Here is a 20,028-nt window from a genome sequence, read left to right as displayed (position 1 = left end):
ATTTTACAAAAAATGTCGACACTACAGGGTGTTTTGAAAAGAATATACATATTACATAGTATTATTTTGTCCAAACTATCAATCGCTGCACCTTGGCTCAGCTATTGGGGAAATGAATCCATGGTCTAGTTTATATTAATAGCCGCTAGATGTCTGTTGTCTTCTGTTTTGCTTGGTAACTGTCATGTGTTTCAAATGGCTACTCCGCAGCAGAAATCATTTTGTGTTCTTGAACTTGTGAAGTGCAATTCCATGATATACAGTGCAAAGACGTTTCAAGTTGAGGTACCAAATTGATCTTCCAAATGTGTGGAACATTCGCAGATGGTATCGACACAGATACATAGATTTCTAGATACAGGATGTGTATGTAAAGGAATGAGTCCTGGCCGCCCTCATGTTCCTGAAGAAAATATTGCACGAATTCAAGCTGCTTTCCAATGTAGTCCTTCAAAATCAACTCGTGATGCCAGTCAGGACTTACAACTGCCTACAACAATAATTTGGCATGTTTTGAGACGTCTGTTGGTTATGAAGCCGCACAAGTTAACAGCTGTTACAAGCTCTGTGCCCTGATGACAAACACAAATATGCGGCATTTTGCAACAAGATTCTTGATGCTATTGACAATGACAACACTTTTGCACGATGCATCGTGTTCAGTGATTAAGCAACTTTCCGTGTTAGTGGTCATGTAAACAAACACAATGTTCAAATTTGAGGCCTTACAGAACTTACCATGCAGCCATTGAACATGTACGAGATTTGCAAAAAGTCTATGAGTTTATGGCTCATTCTTCTTTGATGGAAACACAGCTAATGGTCAGCAGTATCTCGCTATGTACAAAACTGGTTGTTTCCGAGGCTGCACGAAGACAACTTCATTTTTCAACATGACGGGGCACGCTCCTTCTGGAGTCACCAAGTGCATGAATATCTGAATGAAACTAGTTGAAGAACCAGATCCATACTGCCATAACATCAGTGACGAAGGACATGCTTGTCCGAGTATGGGAGGAATTTGAGTATTGATGTGATATTGTTCGTACGCTGATGGAGAATATATTGAAATCTGTAATCTGAACTTGAGAGGTTCTTAAATATGTGTGTAAAGTTTCATATTTGTATGTGTTAAAGTTTAATAAATATATGCATTTGAAATACATATATTCTTTTTGAAACACCCTGAATATTGGACAATGTTACTGATGAAGAATTGGAGGTAATTACTCATAGTGACCGTGACACAAAGTGAACAAGAGTGTGCGTCAGACAGAAATGAAGACAATAATTGTCAACTAGGTTCTATTGGTGATTGGTTTGTGGGAAGAAATAAAACTTCTATATGGGGGAACAAGAAGGAGAAACAGTGCAAAAATTTTTCCTGGATCCAGGCTATTGCCAGGGATGTAACAACTGAGATTTCTGGATTCCTTAAGGTACTTAACATAGAAATGATCAATACTATTGTGAAATCTACAAACAAATATATTCAGCTCAAACCAGAATTTTCTGATTATCAGAGAGATAAAGAGACAAAAAAGAAATGACAAGAAGTGAAATATTGGCACTCCTTGGGTTACTTTATCTCTTTGGAATGAAGAAAGCGAACCACACGAATGTAATGGAACAGTGGAATACTGGTAGATCAGGAATCGTAATTAGAAGAGCTGGGATGAGCTACAAGCGATTTCTATTCTTTCTACATTGTATTCATTTTAATGATAAAAGCATAAAAGAAGAGAGGAGAGAAGATCTGGTAAGTTGGCCACAGTATTTTCAATTCTGGATGAGTTTGTAACCAATGGTGAGAAGCTTCAAGCTTTTCATGGTCATTGTGGATTTGTGCAATATATCCCCAACCAACCTGCCAGATATGGCATTAAGATATCTGTACTTTGTGATGTGAAAACATTTCTTATCAGCAACCTTGAGGTATATTGTGGAAAGCTACCCAAAGGACATTATGCAGTCTCAAATTCAGCGTTGGAAATAATTCACAGACTTGTGAGTCATATAGAGGGATCCAACAGGAATATAATTATGGATAGTTGGTATACAAGTTGCACCTTGGCTATGTCGCTGTTAGGTAAAAGGCTTACGTGTATTGGGACACTCAGAAAGAATACACCAGAAATTCCCTTGGAATTCCTGCCTAATAAAAATCGAGTACATGGCTCATCCCTCTTCAGATATAAAAACGATTTGATGTTAGTTATGTACTTACTAAAAGAAGGAGGTTTTGTTGTCATCAACAATGCATGATTCAGGTACTATCGATGAAGAATTTTGAAAGCCAGAGATTGTGATTACAATGCCACTAAGGGTGGCGTCAGTAGTCAAAGAAGGTGGTTTTGTTGCCGTCAACAATGCATAATTCAGGTACTATCAATGAAGATTTTTGAAAGCCAGAGATTGTGATAACAACGCCACTAACGGTGGCGTCGATGCAGTCGGCCAGATGTGTGGCACATGTTCTGTGGCTCACATAATGAGAAGGTGGCCTTTGGTAATGATTTTTGCTCTAATGGACATCGCTCGTATCAATGCCCAGATCCTTTTTTACTCAAATGGACAAAATCGGAAGATTACGAGAAGCGTGATTCTGAAGAACTTGGCTTATGACGTCATGAAAGAACATCTAATAGAAAGAGCCAAAATTCAGAGCCTTCCCAAGGACATATCACTGTTCCTTCAAAGGTACCAGACAACACCTGAGCAAGTTGAGAAGCATTCGGCTAAGAAATGGGGTCGCTGTGTTATTTGTGGAAGGGTCAAGAATATTAAATCAACAATAAAGTGTGTTTCTTGTAATGGTTTTGACATTTCTTAAATTCTTAAGTGGTGAACATGGCCTGTCTGTAAGCTGTTTTAATATGGTTTCTGTAGGCATTCACTATGAATATATTAATTTTGAATGCTGACTGCAAAATATAGATTTTTTAGAACTATGTCATTTATGTGTTTAGATGTATATCAACTTTCCTAAATAAAGTATAATTAACAGCCATGTTAAACGAGGAAACATTATTTCCCACTGTAAATGAGCAACAGTGTATAGACATTTCTTGGCTATATATGTAACATTATTTCTTAGTATTTTCCACTGTGCCCATAATAAATTATTTGTATTAATTGCACAATAAAATTTGTTATTTCGATACTATTAATGTGATTTTGAGTGATACTATATCTACCCTTAAAACAATAAACTATTTAATATCAATACTAGTGTGAGAGCACATGAAAATAACTATACAATTGAGCAGCGAAAGTGGCGAACAAAATGCACCACTTGTTCAATAAAAAAGCACACGCCTGCCGGAAGGTTAATGAAACTAGTGGTAGGTATAGCAAATGGAAGACTTGGACTTGTTGGGAAGATTCTGAGAAGGTTGGACATATAAGAGTCTACTGTGATCTATTTGTAGAGTGCAGTCTGTTGTAGGAACTACCCAATTTAGGGAGACCTAAATTAGGGTGGCCAGATCAGGACTAGAATGTGGTACTTTCCTTGAAAACAAGTCCTCAGTCTGAACTACAACACCAGCCCACTCAGTTCCTATTTCTCACTAGTTTGTTCAGTCTTACTTTAATATGAAAATTTATAACATTCCACATCATTGGCTACTAAATAATGGTTTACACTGTTACCATTTGGAGAACTTCCTATGAGAAAGTCTTGTATTGGACTGTTGTATGCCTAGAATCTCTTACCAGTGGTTTCTGAATGATTCTGTGATTCGGATTATTACTAATTTATTTTAGTACCACGTTAAAGGCACTGATATCTACTTGTTGATTGACATGGTGTTTTTTAAATGTTTTTTTGCAAATTGAGCAGACTTCTCATTTGTTATCTCGCAACACTATCACAGACATCAGGCAGTCCATCATAATTCTGAGACTGTGTGTTCTACCAGAGGGCATTTTATACTAACACCAAAAGGAATATGCACTTGAGAAGTCTTTAAAATTTGTCGTCTACAATACTTTAGTTTTTGTCTCCTGAACATAAGTTATGCCCAGACATCTGTCTACTGATAACACATGCTCATCAAAACTTAAATGGAAACACTCAGAAATATAGAATGATACTTTGTTGAAAAACTCTGTCCAATCAGTAGCTTCATTAGTGAATGAACAGAAAATAAACACAATCATGGCTAACCCTATACACCACATTTGTCAGAATTAAAATATAAATTAAGAGCAAAATCAACTGAAAATTCTTCAATCATGCAAATACAGAGTCAACGAAATGTCTTCATATAGTATGCAATACCGGATAAATACTGTCTGAAATATGCTATTATTGGTTTTCTGTCTTGCACATACTGCAATAAAATTAAAGAGAATTGCACCAGATGCACTTCGCTTTTATTTATGAAGCATTGTCTATGGTTATTCTGCAAACTGAATACATATGTTTGTACATTTTTGAAATATTCAGCTGTTTATCAGTTCTTTGTTACGATGTACTGTATCTAGGTTCTAAGACAGATTTTACCAGCTTCAGATCCATGTTATCCTGTAACATGTATAAAATGCACGTGTGATACTCTGAATTTTACTGTATGATCTAAAAAAATCTCCACCAACTGAAAATTGATGTGGCAAAGCTATGGTGGTGTTACATATTTGTCTCCCCTTACTTACCTTCAGACTCCTTGGATGAATATCTCGGCAAAGTGTCAGTTGTTGAGTCTCTGCTTGTACCAGGTCCACAGAATCCAGAGGACAGAACACTTCTCCAATAATGTCATCTCGTGAGTAGCGATCAAAACTCAGTACCACAAAGTGTAGTGTTATGCTCTAAAATATACAACAAATTATAAACCATATTATTCACTGGTTAGGTAAAACTGTGAAAGCACTCTAACTTTTATTGTGTGTTCTCATCAGTGTGAATTGAAAGGATGAAGAGCAAACAATGGAAATGCTACAAGCTGAGGCACTGACAGATACATAAACAAGACTGAAATAATTGCTACAATTTTGTACAATGTTCTACCTAGAAGCTAACAAAGTAACAACAAACATACACATTACTACAGCATTGCAGCTTTTTGTCTGCTCAACATCCCCTATTGTCCCTTCTTGGCCATTATCATCCCATTTTCAGTTTCTAAACAAATTAAATCAATAGGCTTTTATGGTGATCTGCTATTTACAAATCTGTCTTGAATGCTCACTATAACTTTCACTTATCTGACTTTCTTATGCATGATCAATAATCATTACTTACAATTTTTCATTTGAATGTGCTGTATACTGTAGTCTGACCTGTTATTTCTTATGTCCATGCTGAACGCTGATACAAAATACTAACAGAATTACAAAGCACAAAAAGAAAATGTAGGACTTGCCTGATACAAAAGAGAACACTTGTGTGCCCTAGATTCAAAAATTGGTTCAATCAGTAAGATCAATTGGTCTTTGTTTCTTGCTATGTGTAATAGTGATTATGAAATTTTGAGAACTATCCAAGACAATGGATTTAATAATTAAAAAAAACTGTCAGATGATAATTATGAGAATGAGCACCTCACTAAAACTGAAGCTTCATGGAATTAACATAAGATTTCTATAAATTAAGAAAAATTCATATAAACATCAACAAATAAAAGAAAAAGTAGAGCAACTGATTGAAAAGCTCAGTAACTTATTAACAGTACCACACTGCACATAATCACATGCAACCAGTAGTGCAAAACTATGCTTGCTTCATGCATACATATTTGACTGTACACTGAGTAGTACGGTGGTAAGTAGTGAGAGAATGGAAAAAAGTCTGAAATAGTCCTCTTCTTTCAGTGTTTTTGAGGTATCATTCATTGGACTCTTCAGAGTCTTTCTGTGCTGAAAGCAACATTGCAAGAGGCATGACATTCACTTCCTGTAGAGTCATGGATATCATTATTAACATTAATTCCTCCATGTGCTGGATTACTCAAGTTACTATTATTTTGTGACTTTTCCTTTATTAGTAGAAGCTACTGTGCAAGGACAAAGTGAATGTACTTAGGCTGGAAGTCATAAACAAGAGATTTTATTTAGATCAAACAAACACTTATTTTCTGATGTGGGCCCCCTTAAAGCCAATGCACCTTCTCCAACACTTTTCAATGAGTAGATTACACTCCTGAAATGTGATTCTGGAAGACACCCATTGATAGTTACTAGAATTTCTTCATTAAACTCAGAAGTATTCCAGGAATAAATTTCTTTAGAGTTTTCAGAAACACACCCATTTCAAGTCACTTAGTTTTTCCACTGCAAAACCACATTTCATTGATCTGATGAAACATATTCACCAGTTACTGTTTTATCTGTTGCAAGTTAATCCTTTTGTACTCCAGAAAAGGCTTGCATGTTTCACAGCAGATAAAACTGCCTTTGCCTGTTGACTTCCACTTGCTGAAAGTTCTGGTATGAAGCACTGGACCTACACATCATCCACAGTAGCATAATGGTGAAGAAAATCAATTAGACTGTTTTTAAAGTGATCAGAAAATTGATAAGAAATTTGGTATTGCTTTTTACATTTGGTCAACAGTCAATAAATGTGCACCCATCGGACTCACAACTATCTCACAGTCAGTTGTTATGCAGAATTTAAGCTAATGTACTCTTTCTTCTGAGGCCAATCCTGAGCTGGAGCATTTGAAAAGGGTACTGTTGATATCCTTTTCATTCATGTGAAATCTGGTTAGTGCATCAGCTTAAATAATCCTGTTTACACTGGGATGTTGCACATTATTCTCCATTCCTTCCTTCTCCCATTGCACTTGTAGTGTCAGTTACTTGGCACATCTTCAACATTATTTGTCCTGTAACAGTTTGTTTATTTTCTTGGTGTTTTTCATCTGTTCTTATAATTTTCAGGCATTTGTTAATGTGAAGCTAAACTTTTTCACGATGCTCTAAGATTAGAGGTAGGATTTAATGCCTCATTTGGATGGCTAAGCAGATTCAAACAGTGTCTCAGGATTTTTGAACTTATTGTGCAAGGAGAGTAGCTTAGCTCAAATGTTGCAGCAGTTGAGTCCTTCTGGCAAAAGTTCTAGAAATTTGTGGAAGGACAGAATTTCACACCAGACCAAATTTATAATGCAGACAAAAGTGGTTGCTTTAAAGAATGAAGTTTGTGCTCCTGGGTATAAGCTGTCTAAAGAGCGCATTACTGTTTTATGCACTGATGATTCTTCTGGTAACCACAAAGTGAAACTACAGTACTAGTGATTGGAAAAAAAAAGTCTGAGCATTCAAGGATACTGCAGCTAAGGATCTCCCTGTACATCAATACAACCAAAAAGGAGCATGGATGGATAGCAAAATTTTAAAAAAGTGGGTTCCACACACAATTTTTTGAAGATAAAGGATTGCCACAAAAAACTCAATAACACCCCTTCACATCATGATTACAGGATTCTTGGATTTGACGGTAATCTCAATGTGTTTGGTTTTACCTCCTAATGTAACTGTCATAATATAGCGAATGGACCAAGATGAAGTGCATTGGTAAAATGGTACTACTGTGCTGTTCTACTGAGGAATACTGGTTGATCAAGATGATCTTGGTGGCATTCCAGAAGAAGCTGACAATTCCAGATGCACTACATAGGATTTCTGATTCCTGGCAGGAAGTCAAGCCACATTCACTAGTTTGATCATGAGGAAAATTCTTCCACATATAAAAGAAAGTGATTTTCAAGGTTTCAGTGACAAAGGAATAACAACTGCACAAATAATGAATCTGGCTATGGGTTTAAATGGTTTTGACGCTATCAATGAGGAAACTTGAAAGAATAGCTGAAGACTAACACTTATGAACCTGGCTTCCTGTAAATGAGTGACGCTGAAATTGTGACTGCCGCTTCTCAACAAAACAATGAAGAGAACAGAGAACATGAAAGTGGGGTTGAAGACAGTGACCTAGTCAGTCACATACTACATTTAAATGTGTTTTATGCTCTCCTAGATTATATGGGCCAGAGAGTGTTTCAATACAGTGATACTGTTGCTGCAAGAAAAATTCAAAATTCCATGCAACAAAATGTCTACTCCTCTCAGAAGCCGACCAACATCACAAACTATTTTAAAAAATAAACATGCATACAGTACCTATGTGCAGAACTTGGCTAAACTTTCAAACAAAGAATACATGTTTGAAAATATTTTTATTATTCATGTTCTTCAATTATTTACGTATCTTCTGCCCCACATTACCTATGATAATCAGGAGTATACCATATGTAATTAAGCAATTAAGTATGGGCCAATGAAATATGTATTTAACCAGGTACAACATATTATATGTATGCAAGTCTGAATGATCTCTTATGTAGCTTGAAAGCTATCTATGGGCTAAAAATAAACAAAATCAGTTATAATTCTAAAGTCTCTAAATTCATGGCTTCATCAGCAGTATCTGTTGCCATATTGGTAGAAATTCCTTCCAATTAGATGGATGGGACAACACCAGCATCTTAGTCTCTTTCCTTATTACTACTTTCAATTCCAGCTCATATTAAATCTTTCAAACTTTCTGCTACAAAATAATTCAGTAACATTGATCCTATGAAATATCCTTAACACATGCACATACTCCCCCCCCCCCTTCCTCCCCCCTCCCCCTTCCCTACTTCCCAGTCTTCTACAGTTATTTCTTTATTCTGCTGTTTGGTAGGCACTTCAAAGTTTTCAATACAAGATTTTTAAATTTTTCGTGGTTACATATTTGGTATCATATTACAGCTAAGTTTGAGTGCATTCAGGTCCCAGCACTAGGGAAGAATTTATAGAACAGAAAACCCATTGACCCATTGTTTCCTAAAATCTTTCTGTCATGTACACTGTTTGAGGTTTATTTGCCATTATAGTTTCAGACAGTTATTGCTTGAGAATGTGTTCTGTCAATGACATATGACATGACAGTGTTTTCTTTTTGGAAAGCAAAGCAAAGCTCTTAACTTTATTTTCTTGAACTGTGTTATTTTGAGTACTGTGAAGTAAATCAGTGCATTTTAATGGGATATTTGAGACATGTCATTCTTGCAGTCAGTAAAATTAATTTTTAGTGTTCATCTCCTTCTGGAATCATCTCATTATGGACTAGTAAGCTCTGAAATTGTGTCACTAATGGTGATTTCTATGGAGATGTTTTCTTTCTACTCATATAATGAACAAAATATACTAGACATTCTGCAGTTCATTTGAATAACAATTTCACTACAGATTACAGCTCGAATAAAATAATTTTGTGATTCACAGAGTTGCAGTGCTGAGAGAAAATGTTGCCAGAGAGCAGCCAGCTATACTTGACATAACTATAGCTATAAAGGGTCTCATACATATTCATATCAATTGACTGACAGACAAACAAATTATATGTTTTGAGTGACCAGTAGACCAATTTTATCTGGACATTCACCAGGGCCTAATCACCCAATAACATGTTTTCCCCACCCCATCATGCTGTGTTTTACATTTTCATGCTAACCACCAAACAGAAGTTCAGCTACTGTCAGTTCTTATGGGGGAAAACAGTATTCTTATATGGCTAATGTGACAGAGTGGAAGTTGGTGAAATATTGATGACAGAGTTCTCGTGGAAGTTTAAGAATTACATGTGATGAGCGTACCAATAGCAATCCAAAAAATGGGGTGCTTGCTTCATTGACAGAAGCTGCAGATACAAGGGCACTGAATTTGGGGTCTTCATAAGTTCTGCCAGTAGCTAGAAATGCAAACGTAGCTAAAAGTTTATTCTCTCAGTTTCCTTCATCTCTTTATTTATTTACATCAAATGTTTCTTGATGAGGTTTAGTAGCTCAGAAAAGCATTTCTCATTCAATCATTAATAATTTTGGAAACTGTCAGACTCCCAGCTTCTTCAGTAATAAAGTGTGAGTGAATTTCATCCTTTGAAGAAGCCATTTCTCTCAGCTTTTGCTTGGCTTGTCAATTCTCAAACAGGTGAGGCAAAACTCCAATTTTGTGACTTTTCAGTACCAAGTGGCGCCTTGAAGGACACAATCTCATAACATAAACACCATGCAGCCCGCGACATGAACAAGATGGTGCTTCAATTGTTGCATAAATTGGTTGGACAATTTGGAGGCTGCTATCAACTCATAAATTGGAGTGGGTGCAGGGCAATTAAACATGCAACACAGTAAGAATGTGGCCAACACAACAAAAACAGAATTTCATTTTTGTCACTACTATGCCAGCCAAGAACTTTTCATCTTTCCCTTGCTAAATAAATTATTTCATGCAGCATAAATGTCAGTGTATATAACATGAGAAGAGGCAACAGAGACAGATACAGAGAGAGATAGAGATATATAGAGATAGATAGATAGATAGAGAGAGAGAGAGAGAGAGAGAGAGAGAGAGAATGCACACCTGGAGTTCATTGTAGGTGACACGGTAGAAGGTGAAGTCCTCGTCATAGACAGGGTCACGTGTCTTGCGCAGCACACGCGTTTTGACCTTGTGCAGCTTGTCTGGCAGCAGCTGCAGTTTCACATAGGGGTCACTGCTGCCCACACTGGTGTCCTTGGCTGGCAGGTTGCGGCAGCGCACCACCGTCACAATGAGCGCACTCTTGTCACGCTTGTACCTGTCACCAGCACGTGTTTATTAGGTTTAAGCTTGTGGCTGCACTCAAAATACAACTATGAGGGTGGTCATAAACATTTAATTAACATCTCAAAAAATAAATATGTATAATTAATTTTTTGTTTGTGTACAGGTATATTTCGGCAGCTGTGATACCCATTTAAATCCCCATGCCACAAGACTGTAACATGACATTAGATGAGTGAAAACAAAATGACACAGCCTGCTGGTTACCCACTTTTTTTACAGAGCTCCATGCAGTAATTTTATTTTTAGTGGAAATGACACTGTAAAAATCTATGCTGAGCTGAAAGTGTGGAAACAATGCACCATTATACAACACTGTGTTTAAGTGGTACAGACACTTTCATTGTGGATAAACAAGTCTGAATGATGTAGAATGATATGGCAGACAGTCATTCTATGAGGAACTGGGAACTGAAAGAGAAATGGAAGCCCTGGCACTTTAAGACAAGTGTATCACAATAAAGACAATAATGGAAAAAGTGAAAACCAGTCATAGATCAGTTTTTAGCATATTACACAACATGTTCAACATAACAAAGATAGCCACCTGCTGTGTTCTGTGACCACTCACATGCATTGATAATGACTGCCAAATAGAGATAATAGGCGAAAATTTTGCAGCTGTGTCAGTCCAATCCAGATGTCATGTTTACCTGTTTAATTACTACAGAGAAGTACTGAGAGCATCATTATGAGTCCAAGACAAAGGAGAAAATGAAGAAGTGGAAACGTGTATTCATCGCCACTGAAACAGACGGAGATCCGACCATCATTGGACAAGATAATGCTGAATGGTTGGTTGGTTTGAGGTTAGGGAACTAAACAGTGAGGTTGTCAGTCCCTCAGTTATGAGAGAGTTAGTGATGACACCTACGAATTGATTGAGTTATCAAAATATGAAGGAGTGGTAAAATCAAATAATTGAAAGAAATATTGATGTCAGAGCTGAGAAATAATTTGAAAGAGAAGTAAAAATGTGTGGAACAGGCCGGTACAGAGGTAAGAGAGCAGACGAGCACTCCACAGGGCTCATTTGTAATGAGGGAAACCCCCACCTGTGTCTATCTCCCTGCCAACCTGTTTAAGGGGAAAGACAGTTACAAAGTAAAGAATGCTTTCTAACCAGGAGTTTTGGAATAGTAAAAGTGAGAAAGCTGAAAAGGTAATGGATATTGGTTGGACTGACGATAATAAAATAATTTAGTAGGTGGGTGGCATGAGGCAAGTGTCTCACAAGGCTCTGTGCGTGGTAGGGGCCATCCCTACTGCAATGATCACATCCCCAATCTGCTATAATCAAAGTGTAGGGCTAACTACTTCTAGAAGCTACTAAAACAGAATAAAAGAGGGATGATCAAGGCAGCTGGTAAAGGAGGTAGGGTCAAGGATCCCTTAGACTCAGCATGTGGGGGGAGTGCCCCATCATCCTGCTTGCATGCTGAAAGTAGTATCAGTGGAATCTGAGAATAAAAGCCACTTTCATGGAGAAAATGAAGAATAAGTTTAAGTGTCCATGAGTCATCTGCCAGTATTAGAGGTAAGAATACCAGAAGATCATGCCTAGCTTGGAGAGCTAGATGTGAGCTAATGTGTGTGTAAGGTTTCATAGTCAAAATATGAGAACAGCTCACTACACAAGATAAAATTATAGGTTAATCTGGTATGACCAATCCAGGGCAACATATGATGGAGGATTGATTCTTTCTGGGAGGACTGCAAGGACGTCAGCCATACAGCAGTAGTCTCCTTGATAGTGCAGAATGTCGTAGATGGGGCATGTTGTTCCATATCTTAGTGAGGAGTGGTCTTATTTGCACCCATAAATCCAAACTTGTGATCATCAAAAAGAACATTAGGTGAGTAATCACTTTTCTAGCTACTAGCCACTTCATTCCCTGGGATACCCACATGGCTTGGGACCCAGAAAAAAACTGAGCAGGGCCACATCACATACAGGAGATATCACCAGGTGACAAGAGTAACATCGATCAACAGTTTGAAGACTGCTCATTGAGTAACAAAAAATTAAAATGTGGTTGAGAAAGATGAGCAGTAAATTTTATTATAACTGCAAGTAATATGTGATCACAGAGAACAACTTTAAATTAAACACCATTATTTGTCTATATTTAATACGGGTGGTGCATGAACAGTTAACACATTTAATATTGCCACAAAACTTTTATTTCTGAAATGAAAATTTTCAAATTTTACACACAGGTAGTATGGTCCATGTAAGTGCATTTCACTTCATCACATGTTAAATATGTGTTCCTTCATAGTGACAACTTCATGAAGGTGAATACACATATTCCTTACACCTTTGCAGCCCAAGTCTTCATTTATCTCACTGCACAATTGCATTAGCTGTGCATGCATTTCCATAATATCCTGTGGTCTCAGTAAAAGTTTCTCTTTCAAATACCCCACAAAAAATCACTTGGATTTAAGTATGGGATGAAGGAGGCCAAAAGAATCTCCCATGATGGCATTGCAGGTAATGTCATGACATCATATGATTGGTGAATATTTCCTTCAGAAAGCCAGTACAGCGTTATCTGTACGAGGTGTTGCACCATCTTGCATAAACCACTGTGTGTTCATGGCTCCATAAACTTTCCCAATGTAGTAATTGGGGTCTCCAGCCAGAACATGATATTTTGGTGATGCACCTGGCCACCACAACCAGGTGAGTAAGCCATCACACTAACTGACTGGAACTGAAATCAAACCACAGCAGCAGCTCCTTTATACACCACCTTTAGGTCCATGGTGTGTGCACAAACATAATGGCTCTCTAGAGCAAAGCACAACAGCACACCAGTGGTGAAAACTCATGGAAATGATAAATTGATATCAAACACTGTTGACACCTTCTGTTGACACCCCTTGGTGACTGAAACAAAGATTGTTTTTTAATGTCAAACTAAACAGTGTTCCAACTCTTACTTAAAGGATATCCCTTATATCTGTTTTGAATATTGTAAGATAGCCAGTCTTCAATAGCTTCTTTCACTACACAGTCCCAATAACCCAACACAGGGGCAACCACTGGTGTTTCATCATAAAACATTTTATGTCTTTCAGTAAGACAATGTTCTGCAACTGCAGATTTTTCTGGCTGACAGAAACATGTGGCAATGATGCTCTACACATCGATCCTGGACCATACAAATTGTTTGTCCTATACAGGTTTTCCACAATGCAGGAAATTTTGTAGACACCAGGCTTCCTCAAACCCAAATCATCCTTCACTGAGCCCAGCAGTGCTCCGGTCTTAGCTGGAAGACAGAATACATTTTTCATAACAAAATCTCTTCAAAATTCTTCCTATTTTCGAAGGTATACTTTCCCTGAAAGGTATGAATGTCGCCAATTTGCCTGGATCTTCTGTTGGTTCCCATGAAGGTCCAATCTGTAGAGCACAATGGATCTGATTGTGGTATAACCATTCTGCTTGAACATGCTTTTAGAAGATCCAGTTCTTGTGTTAAATTATCTGCATCTGAGATGGCACATGCTTATTTTACCAATCTGCATAGGGCCCTTTTGCATTGATACAATGGATAACAACTTGATGCATGAAGATATCGGTCCATATGTGTGGGTTTTCAATAAACACTGTGTCCTAATGTCTCGTCATTCCTCCTGTAGACCAAGACATCTGAAAACAGAAGTTTCCCATCCTTTTCATCCTGATCTGGACCATTTCTTACATCATTTTAACTGTCTGCATCCCAATATTAAGCTCTTGATGGAAGTTTAAAAGGATGGAACACTTTCATTTTTAAATATCTTAGTCTGCAGGAGGGATGATGGGGCATTAGGACGGAGTGTTTATTGTAATCCCATGAATATGGAGTGATACTTGATACATCAAGTTGTCATCCATTGTACCAACATGAAGGGGTCTTAAGCACATTGGTGAAAAGAGCATATACTATCTGAGATGCAGATAATTTGACACAAGAACTGGATCATCTAAAAGCAGTGTTCAAGCAGAATGGTTATACAGACAATTAGATCTGTCATGTTGTACAGACTGGACCTTTGCAGAAACCAACAGAAGATACAAGAAAATCAGTGGTGTTCCTACCTTTTGCAGGAAACATATCTTCAAAAATAGGAAGAATTTTAAAGATATATGATATTAAATGTGTATTCCATCTGCTATCTAAGACTAAGCACTGCCAACTGACTGTTCAAAGAGTTCACTGGGGAAGCTGATCTGTTGGGTGGGGACAAGGAAGTGGCAGAATCACTGGAAAGTGGTCACAGTCACAAAGATTGTCATGTAGCAAAGCCACGAGACTGGGGAAAGATATCGTAAGATCGTTAACCAAAGAAGTACCGTGGGCAGCTGTGGAGTAGGGAGTAATACCGTCATTGAAGAGATACATATCAGCATCAGAAAGAAGCTGGTCAATCAGAAGGATGTTACCAGATGACATCATATTTCCCCACAAGGGGTGGTGCCCATTGAAATGCCCAAGAAGGAGAAAAAGGGTGGAGCTTGGGAGTTGTTGGATTAAGGTGGTCATCTCAAGATATCTAACTATTCCTACCTGGGGGTAAATAATCATGTCAAATGGTGATCGCTGAGGTTGTCCGCACTCACACTACCATTACTTCTGATGTGGTATGGAAGGGAATATGCTCACTGATGACATCTGTGTGAACTAACATACAGTAGGGTTTTGAAAGAGTTGAATAGTCTCAGTGAAATGTGTTTCTTGGAGAGCATGATAGATCACAGGACTGGAGAAAATTAGTTGTAGTTCTGGCTAGTGACAGACATGTATTGCGGTACCACTGAATTGTGACGTTCATAATATCCTGGTTAGGCATGAAGAGGCCAAGAATTACTGTGTTGCCCCTTTATGGGGTTGGAACAACATCAACAAACATTGGTTTAAACACTGACAGCATGACAAGATCTGGCACCTCTGGGGTCACTGGAGAAGCCTTTTCCTGAAATTTATTCTTTTTCCCTTTCACTACTTTTAGCAGTCGAGAATCTTGTGAGGTCTTACCCACTGTGAGCGGAGGAACTGAAGAAGAGCAGGAAGCCCTGAGACCTACAGTCCATGGCTCCTTATGCAACTGACTGGCGTCACATTGCTAGTCTGTGGACTTCTGGGAAGAGGGTTCTCAAAATGGTGTCCTGTCAGCATTAGGTGGCAGAGGAGGATGGCGCTCCTCTGGCTGGGCATGGGGAGTCAAAGTTTCTGCAGATGGTGTTGTAGGATTCAAGAGATGGGCCATGGTCTGATTTACTTGCATGATTACTGGAGACAACCTCGAGTGAGTAAATAGCAAATCAGATACTGATGCCAACCAGGCCACAGTAACGTAAAATGTCAATATCATTGAGACAGGATAAAAACAATCATATCTTTCCTGAACCTCAAGTATGAGAGGTGATTGGAGAACTTCAGCTTGTGGATTTTACACTCATTAATGGAGGTAGCACACTTCAGGGATCAGGGTGGTCGTCATTTCTACAGTTTACACTGACAAGTGGTACCACACATAGTAAGTTTCCATGCCGTGGACAGCCATAGTCTCCACAAATGAGATCATATATTCACTGGGAAAACATAAGCCCACATCACAATGGTAAACCATTATTTTGACATACTCTGAAAGTGAATTCCTCACAGTACCAGCCTTGTTTTCTGGGTAGCAACAGTGTACAAAATGGATCCCACGCATCTTCGAGTGCTTGCGTAGTTAGCCATCCATTTGCATCATTAATTTGCAGTGAAAAATTATACCCTGTATCATGTTTAGACTTTTATAGGGTGTTACAGTAACAGGTATATCCCTAAGTCTTTTATGAGAGAATAATGCCTGGGACTGGTTAAGATTTGCTCTCTTCATTAGGATGGAATGACCTTGTAATTTACAAGAAAAGATATTTCACCAAATACATTTTCACTACTCTCCACAAAGAAAATTGGTGTCATTTTTATGAGTCATCAGTCATCTGACTGGTACGATGTGGCTGGCCGTGAATTATTTTCCTGCGGTAAACTCTGCATCTTAGAACAGCACTTGCAACCTGCTTCTTCAATTATTTGTTGGACGTATTTAAATCTCTGTCTTCATCTACAGTTTTTATTCTCTTCTGGTCACTCTATTACCATGGAGGTTATTCCATGATGCATCAACACATCAGGGAACAATAATAATAATAGTAGTAGTAGTAGTAATAATAATAATAATAATAATACAATAATAATACAAGCATAATAATAATTCCCGTGGAGGCCCGGGAAAAGAATAGGCCTCCGGTATGTTCTGCCAGTCGTAAAAGGCGACGAAAAGAACAAACCACTAATAGGGCTAACCCCCCTTTTAGTGTGATTTGTTGGTTCAGGACAGAACTAAAGAAGCCTCGGACAAGCGCCGTCATGGTCGGGGACGACGCTTGAACCCTATGCCCGCCCACAATGGTAACAACACTGCTAGCCAACTGGAAAATGATTCAAATCCAAATAGAGGTGTTTTGCAGGATATGCTTCCTGCAACCACCCTAGAAGGAAAACAAAGACAGAGGATGAGATGGTCAGATGAAGTTAATCGACACCTCATGTTCTTTTATTACCAAGCAACAAACCTAGGAACCAACACAACTGGATACAGATCATAAGTATACCCAGAATTAAAATTTTTAACAGAACAACGACTAGCTGATCAGATCCGTGTAATAATCAAAAATAACAGGATACCCCAGTCAGAATTAGAAAACATCAAACAACAAGTACAACAAATACTGAACAAAATAATGTGCAATCAGAAGAAGAAGAAAATACACTCGCACACACACACATATCCATCCGCACATACATGTATGTGTAAACCTGTCCTTTTTTCCCCCTAAGGTAAGTCTTTCCGCTCCCGGGATTGGAATGACTCCTTACCTCTCCCTTAAAACCCACATCCTTTCGTCTTTCCCTCTCCTTCCCTCTTTCCTGACGAAGCAACCATTGGTTGCGAAAGCTAGAATTCTGTGTGTATGTATGTGTTTGTTTGTGTTTCTATCGACCTGCCAGCGCTTTCGTATGGTAAGTCACATCATCTTTGTTTTTTAAATATATTTTTCCAAATATATTTTTCCCGCGTGGAATGTTTCCCTCTATTATATTTAAATTATTTAACAGTTACATTGCAGACCCATACACATTCCCTGATACACTTACACATGGAATAACGTATCTGAAACCTAAAGATCAAGCAGACACAGCAAACCCAGCTAAATATTGCCCCATAACATGCCTACCAACAATATACAAAATATTAACTTCAGTCATTACACAGAAATTAATGACACATACAACACAGAACAAAATTATAAATGAAGAACAAAAGGACTGTTGCAAAGGAGCACGAGGATGTAAAGAACAACTGATAATAGATGCAGAGGTGACATACCAAGCTAAAACTAAACAATGGTCACTACACTATGCATACATTGATTACCAGAAAGCTTTTGATAGTGTACCCCACTCATGGTTACTACAAATATTGGAAATATACAAAGTAGATCCTAAATTGATACAGTTCCTAAACATAGTAATGAAAAATTGGAAAACCACACTTAATATCCAAACAAATTCAAATAATATCACATCACAGCCAATACAGATTAAGCGTGGAATATACCAAGGAGACTCATTAAGTCCTTTCTGGTTCTGCCTTGCTCTGAACCCACTATCCAACATGCTAAATAATACAAATTATGGATACAATATTACTGGAACATACCCACACAAAATCACATATCTGCTATACATGGATGATCTAAAACTACTGGCAGCAACAAATCAACAACTCAACCAATTACTAAAGATAACAGAAGTATTCAACAATGATATAAATATGGCTTTTGGAACAGACAAATGTAAGAAAAATAGCATAGTCAAGGGAAAACACACTAAACAAGAAGATTACATATTGGATAACCACAGCGACTGCATAGAAGCGATGGAAAAAACAGATGCCTGTAAATATCTAGGATACAGACAAAATATAGGAATAGATAATACAAATATTAAAGAAGAACTAAAAGAAAAATGTAGACAAAGACAAACAAAAATACTGAAAACAAAATTGACAGCAAGAAACAAGACAAAAGGTATAAATACTTATGCTATACCAATATTGACCTACTCATTTGGAGTAGTGAAATGGAGTAACACAGACCTAGAAGCACTCAATACACTTACACGATCACAATGCCACAAATATAGAATACATCACATACATTCAGCAACTGAAAGATTCACATTAAGCAGAAAGGAAGGAGGAAGGGGATTTATCAACATAAAAAACCTACATTATGGACAGGTAGACAATTTAAGAAAATTCTTTATAGAACAAGCAGAAACTAGCAAAATACACAAAGAAATCACTCATATAAATACATCGGCTACACCACTGCAATTTCATAACCACTTCTACAACCCTTTAGATCACATAACATCAACAGATACGAAGAAAGTAAATTGGAAAAAGAAAACACTACATGGCAAGCACCCGTATCATCTAACACAGCCACACATCAATCAAGATGCATCCAACACATGGCTAAGAAAAGGCAATATATACAGTGAGATGGAAGGATTCATGATTGCAATACAGGACCAAACAATAAACGCCAGATATTACAGCAAGCATATTATTAAAGATCCCAATACCACAACAGATAAATGCAGACTTTGCAAACAACAAATAGAAACAGTAGATCACATCACAAGTGGATGTACAATACTAGCAAATACAGAATACCTCAGAAGACATGACAATGTAGCAAAAATAATACATCAACAGCTTGCCTTACAACATAAACTTATAAAACAACATGTTCCCACATACAAGTGTGCACCACAAAATGTACTGGAGAACGATGAATACAAATTATACTGGAACAGAACCATTATAACAGATAAAACAACACCACATAACAAACCTGACATCATACTCACCAATAAAAAGAAGAAATTAACATAACTAATCGAAATACCCATACCCAATACAACAAATATACAAAAGAAAACAGGAGAAAAAATTGAAAAATACATCCAACTGGCTGAGGAAGTCAAGGACATGTGGCATCAGGATAAAGTTGACATTATACCAATTATACTATCAACTACAGGAGTCATACCACACAATATCCACCAGTACATCAATGCAATACAGCTACATCCAAACTTACATATACAACTACAGAAATCTGTAATTATTGACACTTGTTCAATTACCCGAAAGTTCCTAAATGCAATGTAACATATACCGTACAGTTAAAAGGAAGTCACGCTTGATCAAGGTCCGCGTCACCTTCCATTTTTAACCAGACATAACGTC

At 37.6% G+C, this 20,028-nt stretch overlaps 1 protein-coding gene across 1 annotated transcript in view; it reads right to left on the bottom strand.

Annotated features, from left to right (window-relative positions):
- The window catches only part of LOC126413024 (synaptotagmin-11), a gene marked incomplete at its 5' end in the record, with an annotated part of 183,747 nt that overhangs the window by 36,954 nt on the left and 126,765 nt on the right, over window positions 1-20,028 (bottom strand). Inside the window, 2 exons of the mRNA XM_050082917.1 lie at window positions 4,660-4,815; window positions 10,414-10,630. Of these exons, the coding sequence (XP_049938874.1) occupies window positions 4,660-4,815; window positions 10,414-10,630 (373 nt within the window). The remainder of the gene's footprint in view (window positions 1-4,659; window positions 4,816-10,413; window positions 10,631-20,028) is intronic.

Source organism: Schistocerca serialis, chromosome 7 (assembly GCF_023864345.2).
Source record: "Schistocerca serialis cubense isolate TAMUIC-IGC-003099 chromosome 7, iqSchSeri2.2, whole genome shotgun sequence".
In the NCBI taxonomy this organism is placed as follows: Eukaryota; Metazoa; Arthropoda; class Insecta; order Orthoptera; family Acrididae; genus Schistocerca; species Schistocerca serialis.
The sequence above is the reverse complement of the archived record's forward strand: the minus strand, read 5'-3'. Positions and strand labels throughout refer to the sequence as shown.